This window comes from Malaya genurostris, chromosome 2 (genome assembly GCF_030247185.1).
Source record: "Malaya genurostris strain Urasoe2022 chromosome 2, Malgen_1.1, whole genome shotgun sequence".
Taxonomy (NCBI): domain Eukaryota; kingdom Metazoa; phylum Arthropoda; class Insecta; order Diptera; family Culicidae; genus Malaya; species Malaya genurostris.
In genome coordinates this window covers 345,137,259-345,156,163 of record NC_080571.1, presented here as the reverse complement: position 1 = coordinate 345,156,163, position 18,905 = coordinate 345,137,259, and the positions used below count along the sequence as shown (strand labels likewise).

Sequence of the window (18,905 nt, the reverse complement as noted above, 5' to 3'; positions counted from 1 at the left end):
CGCACATCCGAAAATCGCACGTACTAGTTGATTGATTGTGTGAATTTTGAAAACTTCAATGCATCATTTGCATAATTGTAACGTTTTAGCCATCTAAGATTTCTAAATCTAAGTTGGAAATTAATAAGACATTAATTTTAATAAGTTGCTTGTCAAACTGTCGTCTTTCTATTGTTTTTCTGTCATCTTTTAGTCGTCATTCAATCGTCCTTCAGTCGCTCTTCTGCCGGCTTTTAATCGTCTTCCAGTCGACCATCAGCCGCTGTTCAGTGGTCTTTCATTAGTCTTTTAGTCGTCTAGGCATTCGTCTTTCTGTTGTGTTTCAGTCGTCTTTCTTTTAGTCTCCACATGAGGCCGAACGTTGTCGTGGTAAAAATGACCGACAGCATTCGAAAAGACGCTATGCTCGTTGCTTGAGTTTCAACTGGATTCTTATGGGGACATAGTGATCATTACGATAAATCTCCGTCAAAAAACATTATATAGAAGATTCCATTAAGCTGTTTGTCTGGTGCCAAAGTTTTTCCGTCTTTCTGTCCTGCTTACTTAACGTCTTTCCCTTCGAGATAGGTATTTTAATCGCATCTCAATGAGAGTTCAACTGGTAGAATAGTTCCACAGTTTGGAGAAAGGTTTCAGAATCGAGTTCAACCTCTGGAGTGTACTTTTTGATAGTTTTCTGTAGCCATCTTTCAGTCGTCTTTCAGTCGTCTTTTAGTCGTCTTTCAATCGTCTTTCAGTCGTCTTTCAGTCATCTTTCAGTCTTGTTTCAGTTGTCTTTTTTTTAGTCCCCACATGAGGCTACTCATCTTCTAGTCTTCTAATCATCCCTCATCAATCTTTCAGTTGTGTCTCGGTAGCTTTTCAGTCATCTTTCAGTCTTTCTCATTTTTTAATTCACCAATTCCCCTTCAGACATGTTTCATTCATCTTTCAGTTGTATTTCAGTCATCTCTGAATCATCTTTAAGCCGTTTCTTGTTGTCTTTCTGTCGTCTCTCAGTTTTCTTTCGGTTGCCTATCTGTCGTCTTTCGGTCTTTCAGTCTTCTTTTAATCATCTTTCAGTTATCTATCTAACATCTATCAGTTCTCTTTTAGTCATCTTTCAGCAGTGTTTCTGTCGTCTTTCTGTCATTTTTTAGTCGTCTTTCATTCGTCCTTCAGTCGCTCTTCAGCCGTCTTTAATCGTCTTTCAGTCGACCGTCAGCCGCTTTTCAGTCGTGTTTCAGTCAGTTTCAGTCGTCTTTTAGTCGTCTAGGCATTCGTCTTTCAGTAGTCTTTCAGTAGTCTTTCAGTAGTCTTTCAGTAGTCTTTCAGTAGTCTTTCAGTAGTCTTTCAGTAGTCTTTCAGTAGTCTTTCAGTAGTCTTGCAGTAGTCTTGCAGTAGTCTTGCAGTAGTCTTGCAGTAGTCTTGCTGTAGTCTTGCAGTAGTCTTGCAGTAGTCTTGCAGTAGTCTTGCAGTAGTCTTGCAGTAGTCTTTTAGTAATCTTTCAGTAGTCTTTCAGTAGTCTTTCAGTAGTCTTTCAGTAGTCTTTCAGTAGTCTTTCAGTAGTCTTTCAGTAGTCTTTCAGTAGTCTTTCAGTAGTCTTTCAGTAGTCTTTCAGTAGTCTTTCAGTAGTCTTTCAGTAGTCTTTCAGTAGTCTTTCAGTAGTATTTCAGTAGTATTTCAGTAGTCTTTCAGTAGTCTTTCAGTAGTCTTTCAGTAGTCTTTCAGTAGTCTTTCAGTAGTCTTTCAGTAGTCTTTCAGTAGTCTTTCAGTAGTCTTTCAGTAGTCTTTCAGTAGTCTTTCAGTAGTCTTTCAGTAGTCTTTCAGTAGTCTTTCAGTAGTCTTTCAGTAGTATTTCAGTAGTATTTCAGTAGTATTTCAGTAGTATTTCAGTAGTCTTTCAGTAGTCTTTCAGTAGTCTTTCAGTAGTCTTTCAGTAATCTTTCAGTAGTCTTTCAGTAGTCTTTCAGTAGTCTTTCAGTAGTCTTTCAGTAGTCTTTCAGTAGTCTTTCAATAGTCTTTCAGTAGTTTTTCAGTAGTCTTTCAGTAGTCTTTCAGTAGTCTTTCAGTAGTCTTTCAGTAGTCTTTCAGTAGTCTTTCAGTAGTCTTTCAGTAGTCTTTCAGTAGTCTTTCAGTAGTCTTTCAGTAGTCTTTCAGTAGTCTTTCAGTAGTATTTCAGTAGTATTTCAGTAGTATTTCAGTAGTATTTCAGTAGTCTTTGAGAAGTCTTTCAGTAGTCTTTCAGTAGTCTTTCAGTAGTCTTTCAGTAGTCTTTCAGTAGTCTTTCAGTAGTCTTTCAGTAGTCTTTCAGTAGTCTTTCAATAGTCTTTCAGTAGTTTTTCAGTAGTCTTTCAGTAGTCTTTCAGTAGTCTTTCAGTAGTCTTTCAGTAGTCTTTCAGTAGTCTTTCAGTAGTCTTTCAGTAGTCTTTCAGTAATCTTTCAGTAGTCTTTCAGTAGTCTTTCAGTAGTCTTTCAGTAGTCTTTCAGTAGTCTTTCAGTAGTCTTTCAGTAGTCTTTCAGTAGTCTTTCAGTAGTCTTTCAGTAGTCTTTCAGTAGTCTTTCAGTAGTCTTTCAGTAGTCTTTCAGTAGTCTTTCAGTAGTCTTTCAGTAGTCTTTCAGTAGTCTTTCAGTAGTCTTTCAGTAGTCTTTCAGTAGTCTTTCAGTAGTCTTTCAGTAGTCTTTCAGTAGTCTTTCAGTAGTCTTTCAGTAGTCTTTCAGTAGTCTTTCAGTAGTCTTTCAGTAGTTTTTCAGTAGTTTTTCAGTAGTCTTTCAGTAGTCTTTCAGTAGTCTTGCAGTAGTCTTGCAGTAGTCTTGCAGTAGTCTTGCAGTAGTCTTGCAGTAGTCTTGCAGTAGTCTTGCAGTAGTCTTGCAGTAGTCTTTTAGTAATCTTTCAGTAGTCTTTCAGTAGTCTTTCAGTAGTCTTTCAGTAGTCTTTCAGTAGTCTTTCAGTAGTCTTTCAGTAGACTTTCAGTAGTCTTTCAGTAGTCTTGCAGTAGTCTTGCAGTAGTCTTTCAGTAGTCTTGCAGTAGTCTTTTAGTAATCTTTCAGTAGTCTTTCAGTAGTCTTTCAGTAGTCTTTCAGTAGTCTTTTAGTAGTCTTTCAGTAGTCTTGCAGTAGTCTTGCAGTAGTCTTGCAGTAGTCTTTCAGTAGTTTTTCAGTAGTCTTGCAGTAGTCTTGCAGTAGTCTTGCAGTAGTCTTGCAGTAGTCTTGCAGTAGTCTTGCAGTAGTCTTTCAGTAGTCTTGCAGTAGTCTTTTAGTAATCTTTCAGTAGTCTTTCAGTAGTCTTTCAGTAGTCTTTCAGTAGTCTTTCAGTAGTCTTTCAGTAGTCTTTCAGTAGTCTTTCAGTAGTCTTTCAGTAGTCTTTCAGTAGTCTTTCAGTAGTCTTTCAGTAGTCTTTCAGTAGTCTTTCAGTAGTCTTTCAGTAGTCTTTCAGTAGTCTTTCAGTAGACTTTCAGTAGTCTTTCAGTAGTCTTTCAGTAGTCTTGCAGTAGTCTTGCAGTAGTCTTGCAGTAGTCTTTCAGTAGTTTTTCAGTAGTCTTTCAGTAGTCTTTCAGTAGTCTTTCAGTAGTCTTTCAGTAGTCTTTCAGTAGACTTTCAGTAGTCTTTCAGTAGTCTTGCAGTAGTCTTGCAGTAGTCTTTCAGTAGTCTTGCAGTAGTCTTTTAGTAATCTTTCAGTAGTCTTTCAGTAGTCTTTCAGTAGTCTTTCAGTAGTCTTTCAGTAGTCTTTCAGTAGTCTTTCAGTAGTCTTTCAGTAGTCTTTCAGTAGTCTTTCAGTAGTCTTTCAGTAGTCTTTCAGTAGTCTTTCAGTAGACTTTCAGTAGTCTTTCAGTAGTCTTTCAGTAGTCTTTCAGTAGTCTTTCAGTAGTCTTTCAGTAGTCTTTCAGTAGTCTTTCAGTAGACTTTCAGTAGTCTTTCAGTAGTCTTTCAGTAGTCTTGCAGTAGTCTTGCAGTAGTCTTGCAGTAGTCTTTCAGTAGTTTTTCAGTAGTCTTTCAGTAGTCTTTCAGTAGTCTTTCAGTAGTCTTTCAGTAGTCTTTCAGTAGTCTTTCAGTAGACTTTCAGTAGTCTTTCAGTAGTCTTGCAGTAGTCTTGCAGTAGTCTTTCAGTAGTCTTGCAGTAGTCTTTTAGTAATCTTTCAGTAGTCTTTCAGTAGTCTTTCAGTAGTCTTTTAGTAGTCTTTCAGTAGTCTTGCAGTAGTCTTGCAGTAGTCTTGCAGTAGTCTTTCAGTAGTTTTTCAGTAGTCTTTCAGTAGTCTTTCAGTAGTCTTTCAGTAGTCTTTCAGTAGTCTTTCAGTAGTTTTTCAGTAGTCTTTCAGTAGTCTTTCAGTAGTCTTTCAGTAGTCTTTCAGTAGTCTTTCAGTAGACTTTCAGTAGTCTTTCAGTAGTCTTGCAGTAGTCTTGCAGTAGTCTTTCAGTAGTCTTGCAGTAGTCTTTTAGTAATCTTTCAGTAGTCTTTCAGTAGTCTTTCAGTAGTCTTTCAGTAGTCTTTCAGTAGTCTTTCAGTAGTCTTTCAGTAGTCTTTCAGTAGTCTTTCAGTAGTCTTTCAGTAGTCTTTCAGTAGTCTTTCAGTAGTCTTTCAGTAGTCTTTCAGTAGACTTTCAGTAGTCTTTCAGTAGTCTTTCAGTAGTCTTTCAGTAGTCTTTCAGTAGTCTTTCAGTAGTCTTTCAGTAGTCTTTCAGTAGACTTTCAGTAGTCTTTCAGTAGTCTTTCAGTAGTCTTGCAGTAGTCTTGCAGTAGTCTTGCAGTAGTCTTTCAGTAGTTTTTCAGTAGTCTTTCAGTAGTCTTTCAGTAGTCTTTCAGTAGTCTTTCAGTAGTCTTTCAGTAGACTTTCAGTAGTCTTTCAGTAGTCTTGCAGTAGTCTTGCAGTAGTCTTTCAGTAGTCTTGCAGTAGTCTTTTAGTAATCTTTCAGTAGTCTTTCAGTAGTCTTTCAGTAGTCTTTTAGTAGTCTTTCAGTAGTCTTGCAGTAGTCTTGCAGTAGTCTTGCAGTAGTCTTTCAGTAGTTTTTCAGTAGTCTTTCAGTAGTCTTTCAGTAGTCTTTCAGTAGTCTTTCAGTAGTCTTTCAGTAGTCTTTCAGTAGTCTTTCAGTAGACTTTCAGTAGTCTTTCAGTAGTCTTGCAGTAGTCTTGCAGTAGTCTTTCAGTAGTCTTTCAGTAGTCTTTTAGTAATCTTTCAGTAGTCTTTCAGTCGTCTAGGCATTCGTGCTTCAGTCGTGTTTTAGTCATCTTTTAGTCATCTTTCCTGTAGTCTCCACATGAGGCCGAGCGTTGTCATGGTAACAATTACCGACACCATTCGAAAAGGCGATCGGCTTACCCATCACGCTAGGCTCGTTGCTTGAATTTCTAGTGGATTCATACGAAAACATAGTGATCATTTTGAGAAATCTCCGTAAAAAAACTTTATATAAAAGATTCCACTGAACTGTTTGTCTGTTGCCAAAGATTTTCCGTCTTTCCGTCGTTGCCTTCCGAGATATCTCTATGAGAGTTCATCTGGTAGAACAGTTCCACGGATGGGAAAAAGGTTTACGAATCGAGTTCAACCTTTTGAGTGTACTTTTTGATAGTTTTCTGTATTGCAAATTTATCTATCTGCCTTCTGCCATTAGCTTTCAAACATCTTTCAGTTCTCTTTTAGTCATCTTTCAGTCGTATTTCTGTCATCTTGTAGTCGTCTTTCATTTGTCTTCTAGTCGTCTTTCAGTCATCTTTCAGTTTTTTTCAGTCATTCTTTTTTAGTCCCCACATAAGGCTAGTCATCTTCTAGTCTTCCAATAATCTCTCAGTAATCTTTCAGTCATTTCTCAGCTGTCTCTCAGTAGCTTTTCAGTCATCTTTCAGTCTTGCTCATCTTTTATTTCACCAATTCCTCTTCATGTTTCATTCATTTATCAATCGTATTTCAGTCGTAGTCTCTGAATCATCTTTAAGCCATTTCTCTTCAGTTGTCTTTTAATCGTCCTTCAGCTGTCTTTCAGTCATAATTCAGGCTGTGAACCATTTCGCGGTTAATTTTAACTTTTGGTTAAAATCTGACACTCGAGCGGGTTAATTTGATGTTGTCAAAAATAACCCTGCTCGAGAGCATGGTTATTTTTGACAGATCGATGGTTATTTTCCGACACTAAAAAAAATCTTGCAAAGAATATTCTAATATCAATTCTTTAGTCAAAATTATTTCCAGTGCAAAATAAACGCAAATAACTTTGCATCCGTCAAACTGTGAAATGGGCCGCAGTTTTTGTTAAATTTAACTACTCGACACAAAATAACCACTCAAGTGTCAGATTTTAACCAAAAGTTAAAATTAACCGCGAAATGGTTCACAACCTCAGTGGTCTTTCAGTCATCTTTTAGCTTTCTTCTAGTTATTTTTCAGTCGCCTTTCAGTCGTGTTCTAGCCATCTCCTTCGGTCGTTTCCAGCCGTCCTTCAACCCTCCGTCAGTTGTTTTCCAGTTGTCTTCCAATAATCCTTCAGTCGTTTTTTAAATAATTTTCCAATCACCTTTCAGTCGTTTTTTAACCATCTTTCAGTTGTGTTTTAATCGTCATTCAGTCGTCTTTTTTCAGTTGTCGTTCAGTCGCAATCTAGCAGTCTTCCAGTCATTTTTCATCCGTCTTTCAGTCTCTCAATCGTTTTTCTATCGATTTTTTAAATATCTTTCACTAAAATGTTTTAAATTATCGTTTTTCAGTCGTTTTAGTCGTCGTTCAGTCATTTTTAGTTATCTTTGAATGCTCCTTCATTCGCATTCAGCCCTTTTCCAGTATTTTCGTTCAGTTATTTTTGAATCGATTTTTAATCGTTTTTAGTCATCTTTTGTTAGTCATTCTAGTCATTCTTTCAGTCCTTTTTCTATCGTCCTTCCCTCATTTTTACCGCAAATCCTCCTTCAATCGTATTTCAGTCGTTTCTGAATCACCTTTCGGTCGTTTCTTTTCAGTTGTCTTTTAATCGTCCTTTAGCCATCTTTCAGCCATATTGCTGTTGTCTCTAGTTATCTTTAATCCATCTTTCAGTATCTTTTCATTAGTCTCTCAATCGTTTTTCTATCGATTTTTTTAAATATCTTTCATTTGTTTTTCAGTAGGTTTTCAATTGTTTTTTTTTTGTCCGTCGTTTTAATCGAATTACGGTTTATCATTAAAATCACAAACTCAGTTGTTATTCGGTTGTTTTTAATTATTTTTCAATGCTCCTTCATTTAGCCCTCTGTCAGTATTATTTAGTCTTTTAGTCATCTTTGAATTGATACTTAATCGTTTTTAGTAGTCTTAATCTCGACATCTAGTCATTCTTTCAGTCGTTCTTCCGTAATTTTTTAAACGTAAAGCCTCTTTTAATTGTTTTTCAGTCGTCTTTCAGTTCATTTCAGTTGTTGTTCAGTCTTCTTTCAGTTGTCTTCTGGTCATCCTTCAGTTATCATTAACCCTTTCACGACCATAAGATGTGCAGGACGAAATATGTCTGTACAAGCCTTATTTTAGCTATTGGGGATGTAAATTAAGAGATAAACAGATAATCAGATAAACAGAGCAGGGTAATTTCATGGGAAATATGTTTCCCTATAATTCTTAGAAATAAATAAAAGAAGAGTTGGGTTTATTATATCGTAATTAAATTTATTGCTTTAACTGCTTTAATTATCAGAATAGTAAAATAAATAGTTAGTTATGGCATTCTATGAAACGATTTCATGTACTTATGGACGTTGAACAACATCTATTTAATATTAATTGAAGTCGGGGTTAAGTCGTTTATTTAGTCTCTCAATCGATTTTCCTGTCGTCTTTCACTCGATTTCCTGTAGTTTTTTTGGTCGTTTTTCAATTATCATGTTTTCGTCGTTCTGTCATCTTTTTGTCGTCTCTGAATTGTCTTACAGTCGTTGAAAAAAATCAACTAATCTGAAAAAAACTTCTTGACTCCAATACATGTAATTTCGTTACTGTTCGTAAGAATTTTTGGAGAAATCAATCGAATTTTATCATTCGACTCTGCTCGACGAGATTGTAAAATTTAAGAGGATGCCCATTTTTCGACGCTTTTCCTATGCACTAAATTTTCACGAAAAGGACTGAACATGATTTCATTTGTACAGTCTGATCGTCTAAATTGATTGCATAAATCTAAACTATTACAACTAATGATTTTAAAACTCGATATGTCAAACATTCAAAAATCAGAATCACTGAAAATTGCGTAATGTCTTCGGGATTTGAAATTTGACACAGTCCTAGACTGTGTGGAAGGCGATCATCTTTCCTATCACGCTAAGACCCGTTCCCTTCGAGTAAATAATTGAAAATAAAAGCATGCAAATTGCTCTGGAACTAGTTTGGCAACTTCTCGCAAACGAGCTGTAGTTTTTTTTTAAACAGGCTTGTGACTAACAGCAAAGCATTTTTCTCACGTTGTTTCAATGATCAACACAAAACAAAGTATTGATACTACATTCCGATGCGGAAATGTAATGTGTATTCGATTCTGACAAACACAAATACATTTTTATCTCGTGTACGCTGGATACTTTTGAAACATAGATTCCGAAGAAAAGATCGGCGAACAACTTTTCCATCACCCTAATTTTTACGAACTTTTAACAGTAGATAATGTAGAAAACAAAACCATGGCAACGAGATGATTCAAGCAAAGTCTCAACAATTGAATCGAATACGCAGTATGTCATGATATTCTTCGAATCAATCAGAGACGAACCAGCCTTTGGCTGAAAATATTTTCATTAAAGAAAGTTTAATTTTTTTAACTTTACCATAACAATACCGTTATAGATTGTCGTATTCCTGGAACTGGAAGGAATCTTAGTGTCGGTAGGATCAAAGCACATCCTGGACACTTAAGTTTCGGCTGTTAAGTGTGTTGAAACAGCAGGTCACGTCCGCTAAAGCAAAATCCCACTTGTGAAATTATTAGTGCGCTCAGTTTCCTCTAACTTGACCGGTTCCACGAAAGTGCGTTATCATTACGATAGCCTTTCCGGATCGTCGCCACAAGCAATGATAACAGCAAATACTACTGGCTTGGTTTATGTTTGATTCCGCCTGTCGAGCTGGGGAGTGCTGAAAAAATTCATTCATATGTTTATGCTGGTTTATCGCCACTCATCAGTCAATCTGATACTAGTTCTGCCCAAAGGTGGCCCCTACGTGAGTGACAATTCACTGGAGAGTGTATTTTGACTATAATTTCGTCGGGCTCACAGTAGGCCACGAATACAAACAAAATCATTGCGCGTGTCAAATTAACGTAGGACTATCATAGTGAAGAAGTAACGCCGTTGATTCCATTACTGCTTTATCGATATTTTACCCGTCTGATTATTTGCCTGGTCTGTTAGCAAATGACGCATTTGCTGTTCCATCCCAGAGCGGTTCTATGCAAATTTTTCGCCCGCACTAAATGACAATAGTGATGCGCATTCGTATACCTAGTGCCACAGAAACGTGCCGGAATTGACGCTGACAATAAATATTTGCTGAATAGCACGAAGCTAATAATAATTCCACACGAATTGAAAAAAAATACACTTTGAAAAAGGCTCGTCTCCGAACGAGAGCACAAAGGAACCATATCCAGTCGAAATAATGCTCAATGGAAGGAAAAATTGGCGTTGATTGCCGTTGGGATTCCGGCCGTTCATTGCATTATCATCTGTGAGGGTGACCGTGGACGGGGGTGTAACTCCGACGAGGCGCCATTCCACGTGACACCAAAGTGGTCGGTCCACCGTTGTTTGGCTCGTGGTGACGCAGAAAAAGAACGGTTGTTTGATTTAAAACCAGTTGGGAAGTGTGTTTTCCGATGCACTTTAAGGTTTTTTTTCGAAAGAGATGCAAATTTAGAAGAAATTCAGAATAAATTATTAGAGTGCGCTTTTGAAATTTTTGAAACTCTTCGACTCTTGGATTCGTTTGACTCGTTTGACTCTTTGACTCGTTCGACTCGTTCGACTCGTTTGACTCGTTCGACTCGTTTGACTCGTTCGACTCGTTCGACTCGTTCGACTCGTTCGACTCGTTCGACTCGTTCGACTCGTTCGACTCGTTCGACTCGTTCGACTCGTTTGACTCGTTTGACTCGTTTGACTCTTCAACTCTTCAACTCTTCAACTCTTCAACTCTTCAACTCTTCGATTCTTCGACTCTTCGACTCTTCGTCTCTTCAACTCTTCGACTCTTCGACTCTTCGACTCTTCGACTCTTCGACTCTTCGACTCTTCGACTCTTCGACTCTTCGACTCTTCGATTCTTCGACTCTTCGACTCTTCGACTCTTCGACTCTTCGACTCTTCGACTCTTCGACTGTTCAGCTCTTCAGCTCTTCAGCTCTTTGACTCTTCGACTCTTCAACTATTCAACTTTTTGACTCTTCAACTATTCAACTCTTCGACTCTTCGATTCTTTGACTCTTCGACTCTTCGACTCTTCGACTCTTCGACTTCGTTTGACTCGTTTGACTTGTTTGGCTCGTTTGACTCGTTTGACTCGTTTGACTCGTTTGACTCGTTTGACTCGTTTGACTCGTTTGACTCGTTTGACTCGTTTGACTCGTTTGACTCGTTTGACTCGTTTGACTCGTTTGACTCGTTTGACTCGTTTGACTCGTTTGACTCGTTTGACTCGTTTGACTCGTTTGACTCTTCAACTCTTCAACTCTTCAACTCTTCGATTCTTCGACTCTTCGACTCTTCGTCTCTTCGACTCTTCGTCTCTTCGACTCTTCGACTCTTCGACTCTTCAACTCTTCAACTCTTCAACTCTTCGACTCTTCGACTCTTCGATTCTTCGATTCTTCGATTCTTCGATTCTTCGACTCTTCGACTCTTCGACTCTTCGACTCTTCGACTCTTCGACTCTTCGACTCTTCGACTCTTCGACTCTTCGACTCTTCAACTATTCAACTTTTTGACTCTTCAACTATTCAACTCTTCGACTCTTCGATTCTTTGACTCTTCGACTCTTCGACTCTTCAACTCTTCAACTTTTTGACTTTTCAACTATTCAACTCTTCGACTCTTTGACTCTTCGACTCTTCGACTCTTCGACTCTTCGACTCTTCGACTCTTCGACTCTTCGACTCTTCGACTCTTCGACTCTTCGACTCTTCGACTCTTCGACTCTTCGACTCTTCGACTCTTCGACTCTTCGACTCTTCGACTCTTCGACTCTTCGACTCTTCGACTCTTCGACTCTTCAACTTTTTGACTCTTCAACTATTCAACTCTTCGACTCTTCGATTCTTTGACTCTTCGACTCTTCGACTCTTTGACTCTTCGACTCTTCGACTCTTCGACTCTTCGACTCTTCGACTCTTCGACTCTTCGACTCTTCGACTCTTCGACTCTTCGACTCTTCGACTCTTCGACTCTTCGACTCTTCGACTCTTCGACTCTTCGACTCTTCGACTCTTCGATTCTTCGATTCTCCGACCTTCGACTCTTCAACTCTTCAGCTCTTCAGCTCTTCAGCTCTTCAGTTCTTCGACTCTTCGACTCTTCTACTCTTCAACTCTTCAACTTAATGACTCTTCAACTTTTCAACTCTTCAACTCTTCAGCTTTTCAGCTCTTCAGCTCTTCAGTTCTGCGACTCTTCGACTCTTCGACTCTTCAACTCTTCAACTTTTTGACTCTTCAACTATTCAACTCTTCGACTCTTCGATTCTTTGACTCTTCGACTCTTCGACTCTTCGACTCTTCGACTCTTCGACTCTTCGACTCTTCGACTCTTCGACTCTTCGACTCTTCGACTCTTCGACTCTTCGACTCTTCGACTCTTCGACTCTTCGACTCTTCGACTCTTCGACTCTTCGACTCTTCGACTCTTCGACTCTTCGACTCTTCGACTCTTCGACTCTTCGACTCTTCGACTCTTCGACTCTTCGACTCTTCGACTCTTCGACTCTTCAACTCTTCGACTCTTCGACTCTTCGACTCTTCGATTCTTCGACTCTTCGACTCTTCGACTCTTCGACTCTTCGACTCTTCGACTCTTCGACTGTTCAGCTCTTCAGCTCTTCAGCTCTTCGACTCTTCGACTCTTCAACTATTCAACTTTTTGACTCTTCAACTATTCAACTCTTCGACTCTTCGATTCTTTGACTCTTCGACTCTTCGACTCTTCGACTCTTCGACTTCGTTTGACTCGTTTGACTTGTTTGGCTCGTTTGACTCGTTTGACTCGTTTGACTCGTTTGACTCGTTTGACTCGTTTGACTCGTTTGACTCGTTTGACTCGTTTGACTCGTTTGACTCGTTTGACTCGTTTGACTCGTTTGACTCGTTTGACTCGTTTGACTCGTTTGACTCGTTTGACTCGTTTGACTCGTTTGACTCGTTTGACTCGTTTGACTCGTTTGACTCGTTTGACTCTTCAACTCTTCAACTCTTCAACTCTTCGATTCTTCGAATCTTCGACTCTTCGTCTCTTCGACTCTTCGTCTCTTCGACTCTTCGACTCTTCGACTCTTCAACTCTTCAACTCTTCAACTCTTCGACTCTTCGACTCTTCGATTCTTCGATTCTTCGATTCTTCGACTCTTCGACCCTTCGACTCTTCGACTCTTCGACTCTTCGACTCTTCGACTCTTCGACTCTTCGACTCTTCAACTATTCAACTTTTTGACTCTTCAACTATTCAACTCTTCGACTCTTCGATTCTTTGACTCTTCGACTCTTCGACTCTTCAACTCTTCAACTTTTTGACTTTTCAACTATTCAACTCTTCGACTCTTTGACTCTTCGACTCTTCGACTCTTCGACTCTTCGACTCTTCGACTCTTCGACTCTTCGACTCTTCGACTCTTCGACTCTTCGACTCTTCGACTCTTCGACTCTTCGACTCTTCGACTCTTCGACTCTTCGACTCTTCGACTCTTCGACTCTTCGACTCTTCGACTCTTCGACTCTTCGACTCTTCGACTCTTCAACTTTTTGACTCTTCAACTATTCAACTCTTCGACTCTTCGATTCTTTGACTCTTCGACTCTTCGACTCTTTGACTCTTCGACTCTTCGACTCTTCGACTCTTCGACTCTTCGACTCTTCGACTCTTCGACTCTTCGACTCTTCGACTCTTCGACTCTTCGACTCTTCGACTCTTCGACTCTTCGACTCTTCGACTCTTCGATTCTTCGATTCTCCGACCTTCGACTCTTCAACTCTTCAGCTCTTCAGCTCTTCAGCTCTTCAGTTCTTCGACTCTTCGACTCTTCTACTCTTCAACTCTTCAACTTAATGACTCTTCAACTTTTCAACTCTTCAACTCTTCAGCTTTTCAGCTCTTCAGCTCTTCAGTTCTGCGACTCTTCGACTCTTCGACTCTTCAACTCTTCAACTTTTTGACTCTTCAACTATTCAACTCTTCGACTCTTCGATTCTTTGACTCTTCGACTCTTCGACTCTTCGACTCTTCGACTCTTCGACTCTTCGACTCTTCGACTCTTCGACTCTTCGACTCTTCGACTCTTCGACTCTTCGACTCTTCGACTCTTCGACTCTTCGACTCTTCGACTCTTCGACTCTTCGACTCTTCGACTCTTCGACTCTTCGACTCTTCGACTCTTCGACTCTTCGACTCTTCGACTCTTCGACTCTTCGACTCTTCGACTCTTCGACTCTTCGACTCTTCGATTCTTTGATTATTCGATTCTTCGATTCTTCGATTCTTCGACTCTTCGACTCTTCGACTCTTCGACTCTTCGACTCTTCGACTCTTCGACTCTTCGACTCTTCGACTCTTCGACTCTTCGACTCTTCGACTCTTCGACTCTTCGACTCTTCGACTCTTCGACTCTTCGACTCTTCGACTCTTCGACTCTTCGACTCTTCGACTCTTCGACTCTTCGACTCTTCGATTCTTCGATTCTCCGACCTTCGACTCTTCAACTCTTCAGCTCTTCAGCTCTTCAGTTCTTCGACTCTTCGACTCTTCTACTCTTCAACTCTTCAACTTAATGACTCTTCAACTTTTCAACTCTTCGACTCTTCAACTTTTCAACTCTTCAACTCTTCAGCTCTTCAGCTCTTGAGCTCTTCGACTCTTCAACTCTTCAACTTTTTGACTCTTCAACTATTCAACTCTTCGACTCTTCGATTCTTTGACTCTTCGACTCTTCGACTCTTCGACTCTTCGACTCTTCGACTCTTCGACTCTTCGACTCTTCGACTCTTCGGCTCTTCGACTCTTCGACTCTTCGACTCTTCGACTCTTCGATTCTTTGATTATTCGATTCTTCGATTCTTCGATTCTTCGACTCTTCGACTCTTCGACTCTTCGACTCTTCGACTCTTCAACTTTTCAACTTTTCAACTCTTCAACTCTTCAACTCTTCAACTCTTCAACTTTTCAACTCTTCAACTCTTCAGCTTTTCAGCTCTTCAGCTCTTCAGTTCTGCGACTCTTCGACTCTTCGACTCTTCAACTCTTCAACTTTTTGACTCTTCAACTATTCAACTCTTCGACTCTTCGATTCTTTGACTCTTCGACTCTTCGACTCTTCGACTCTTCGACTCTTCGACTCTTCGACTCTTCGACTCTTCGACTCTTCGACTCTTCGACTCTTCGACTCTTCGACTCTTCGACTCTTCGACTCTTCAACTATTCAACTCTTCGACTCTTCGATTCTTTGACCCTTCGACTCTTCGACTCTTCGACTCTTCGACTCTTCGACTCTTCGACTCTTCGATTCTTCGACTCTTCGACTCGAAATCTACAACACCTCTTATTTCTGAATCAGTATTTTTCACACAAAAATCGTGGTAAACTCAAACCAAAGGCTAGTTGGGTCCACCTCTAAATTTCGTTTCAACAGGTCCTTACTAGTAGCTAAATAAAAAAAACACCACAATCCTCATCTCGCAGCAAGAGCTCGAAACAGATTTTATGCGAACAGTCCTGTTCGAACCGGAGTGAACCTGTAGTGCGCGGCCACGAATTGATGCTATTTTTCGGAAGAAATACTACCAGTGTGCAGATCTAAACAAAAGCAAAACTTCGTAGTAGTAGTATTTTGAAAGTGTACTCAGTGTTTTGGGTGATATTTCGTTTTCTGTCCTGTTCCTGACAACTATCGGTTCCAGTGCCTTGCAAATCTCATTCAAAATTGCGAACAAACCAAGAGTATGGACCAGAGGTGAAGAACAGAGAAAAGCAATCATAAATCTAACACCCGCAACCCGTTTGTTTGAATGAAATTTGGCAGAGCATGTGCCTCGAGACAAGTTGACGCAACCTTTTTTTCTCTACTATCTCTATTTACAGTTACACTATTTTCTTCTACGTTGCATGAAACCTGTGATAACTAACTGTGATTTTTTTTGCTTGTGTGAAACAACAAACTAACCAATAAACGAACAAACAGTCAAGTGTTTCGAAACCGACATTTTCATTGAATTTAAGAAATCTACCAATTCAGTATTACCCGCAACAATACTCAGTCAGTGCAGCAACGTTTAAAATCGGAAGGCAACACTGTAACTCGCATATTTCCACCACATGTTTTCCGATCATAATTGGTAATCGATACAAAATCCGCCCCCTCACGCACACCATGTCCGCCAAAGGCAAGCACAAGAATGTTGTGTTCAAGCTGCTCAAATTCAATGAAGACGAGGAGAAGAAAGACTCGCAGAAAGGAACCCCGAAACAAACGCTCACCCCTAACTTCTCTATTATCTCTCTCAGTCAGGTGACGGAGGCATCACTGGAGATATGGCGCACACTACCGGCGGCCATCCGGCAGGACCCGAGCCTAGCCTCATTCCGGCAGGAGCACGAGCGGTTGCATGGTAAGTAGTGCACATTGTGTTGATTATTCTTATTTTACCGTGTACCATGCGCTTCCATCCGGTTCGTATTGATTCAGAAATGTTTTTCGATCTAGTAAGCAGGTTTTTTTTTACTGTCAAATTTTATCAACTTCATAACCACGTATCATAGAAAAAAAACAAATCATCGTAACTGATTAATACATTCATTAAAACGGTGATTTATCAATTCCGCCACAATTTACGTAAGTTGACGAATCAATTCCATTCACTGGCTTAAATATACAAGTGTGTGTGTTTGTACAACTTACATCGGCGCATCTCGTTTGCCGGTAAATGCGATAATAAGCGGAAATGTTTCATGCTCACTATTTGCATAAAATCATTCGCGATAATCGTTTCTCCGTTTGCGCCGCCATCTGCAGCAGTCTTTTTCAGAGTCCGTCTCGGGCGGGTCCGATGGAAGCGAGCGAAGCCGTCCATCCCCCCAAAACTGGAAACTGGAGTTGATGGATGATTAGCTTGAAAATACGAACAAATTTGTTTGCTGTTTACTTTTCCATTTACCGGAATAAAACTGCTACCGAGGGCTACCTTTGCTGTGACGAGCGGTTGCTTTGATTGTCACGCCTCGCTGCTGCTGCTGCGCTGGCGATTGTCACTGTTTTTCTTACGGTTCCAAAAATAAATACATAACCGACGACTAGCGACGGTGGAGACGCACGGTGATTCATGGTCACCGCCGCTGATTGAGGTCGTAGACGATCTGATTCGATCGTAAAACAGGCCGGTTGCGGGGAGTAGGATGGTTTTATTTTGTTCTCACTTTTCTTCTTTCCGATTATAGAATCACATTTGTGAAATTCAAATAATTGAGACGAAAATGAGTTTGAAATTTGTTGAAAAACAACATAGAACAGTTCAATCGAAACAAACAAAATTGCAAACACTGACCAATATGAAGTCGTCAACACTAGAAAAAGACAAAAAAAAGCAACAACTGATTGAATACTTAACACAGAGATGCCAGATATTTTCATAGAAAATCTGTATTGCTTCGTATAAAATATCTGTATTTGTCTGTATTCGCTAATAAAATGAAATTTCTGCAATACAATTATGTTAAAAGATGTCATTCCAATAGGTTTTGGTTGTAAAATGGTATCAATTTCATGTTTTCGTAAGTCTCACCGATGCTCACAAGAATTTTCAACGACGAAATTTAATAGTTTTTCTTCTATCAACAACAATTGAATTATGATTCCATACACTTATATAGTTTGAAAGTGAAAATGAAAAAGTTCGAACATGTAGTTAATGCTACTTTCGAATTTGATATTTACTGCTTGCCGTATGGACACGGAGCAGAAAAGCTAGAATAAGCATGTGTAAAGTCTCTACTTTTGGCAGGAACGTTATCCACAAGTTACATTTACTACCGAAATTCAAGTTTTATGATGCCACAACTTGCTTGAGTATAAGTTAAAATTGGTTAAAAGTTAAATATAATATAAATGTATTTCAGTGTTCATCATCAAATATCTGCCCAAAAATATATTTTTTTAATTGTGATTCGTCCGTTGATTATAAAACCTTTATATCGTCACTGCAATCTAATACTAATATGAAGCTCAGACGGAAAAGTTTAATTTTTTCTTAAATACTTTTGATCAGGCACGTACCCAGAGGAGGGGCTCCCGAAATCGGACACCTTTATAGATTGTAAAAAACATACTATTTATTCGTTTATTTTTTATACATATTTTAAGACTTAATAAAAAATTTTGACCTTGTTTGGGAGGTAAAAATGCGAAGAAACCCAAACAAAAGTTATGATACGAGATTATGAGTCTAGTGCTTTTATGGATTCCGATGCGCCGAATATTGAGAAATAAGTCAGTAAAGAGGTTTTTATAAGAGCTCTTCTTAAAAATCATGATTTGCGGTGTCCACTGTATCTCAGCGCAGACTAATCAGAAGTTAACAAATCAAAGCAGCATAGATAGAGTTGATGTTTTTCTAGACCACCACGTTTCTGCTTGATTTTTTAAAATTTGATTGAAATTTTGGTGGTAGTTTTTAGTCAAAACTACGATTTTTCACGAAAAAATCCGCCATTTTGAAGCTGTAAAACCACCCCGAAGTAACAAACAACAAAAAGGAAAACGTTGGGGTCTGGTTTTTTATATGTAGAAAGTGTGTGCAAAATTTGAACAAAATTGGTGCAGTAGTTTTTGAATGACGATGGACACGGACTTTCAAAACCTGTTTTCGAGAAAACGCGTTTAAAGTTTTTTGTCTATAAAATCGAAGGAAACAATTTATTACTCTAGGGAGCCCGTAGGCTCTCACATTTTCAAAAAATCGTACTTTTTTCTTTTGTATTTTATTATAATGCAACATTTACGAGAATGTTTTGTAAAGTCAATCGAAGCAGAAATCTTAGGCCTGCGCGCAGAGCTCTTACTTCTTCGCAGTATCAGATAAGCAAAGATAAAAACCCTGAGTTTCGTTCCAATTTCACAGAATATTCTTGAAATGTTTCACTATAGGAAAATACAAAGAAAAAATAAATGATTTTTCAAAAGTGTGCCCCTTTAGTAAGATTCTGCAGATGAAAAAGATGTTCACTGGATGCCGCGGATACATACGCTGGAGTAAAAAGGCGAATGCGAGTGCACTTCGGAAACATGTTTGGCTATGCTGATGCAGATTTGGTTAGAATTTTTTTTGTAGGTTGGTAATTGTTAACGAAACCTTGATCTCAATCGGACAGGTCGGACGTCGGTTTTCTTGGATTGTCATGGCAAACTTTTCATGAACTATCTTGAAAAATATAAATTAAACCATAGTATGAGTGTGCATTATAGGAGCGTTCCTTCACGAGTCCAAACAAGGGAGCCAACTTGGACCACTCATTTTCATGCTATTCACGAATGATCTTTGCAGTGAATTCTAAAAATGTATCGCATCGTCACAAATCCTAATATGTCATAATTTACTTAAAGTGTTTATTTATTTTCTATACGAATCGGAAATTCTTTTCAGTTCAATAATCACTTTTGAATCTGCATTTAGGCATCTAAGACACAAGAGGTAAAGCTCATATTGTGGCGCTCCTGGTGGACGGATTTG

General features: G+C 39.1%; 1 protein-coding gene across 10 annotated transcripts in view; it reads left to right on the top strand.

Moving 5' to 3' along the window:
• LOC131431951 (P protein) overlaps positions 1–18,905 on the top strand; it is a 276,436-nt gene that overhangs the window by 211,826 nt on the left and 45,705 nt on the right. For 7 of the 10 annotated variants that reach the window (XM_058597932.1, XM_058597931.1, XM_058597933.1 and 4 more), the window contains one exon: positions 15,688–15,791. In XM_058597932.1, the coding sequence (XP_058453915.1) occupies positions 15,688–15,791 (104 nt within the window). Of the gene's footprint in view, positions 1–14,815; positions 15,137–15,687; positions 15,792–18,905 lie in introns of all 10 variants that reach the window. The other 3 variants (XM_058597941.1, XM_058597940.1, XM_058597939.1) reach the window with 1 other exon arrangement.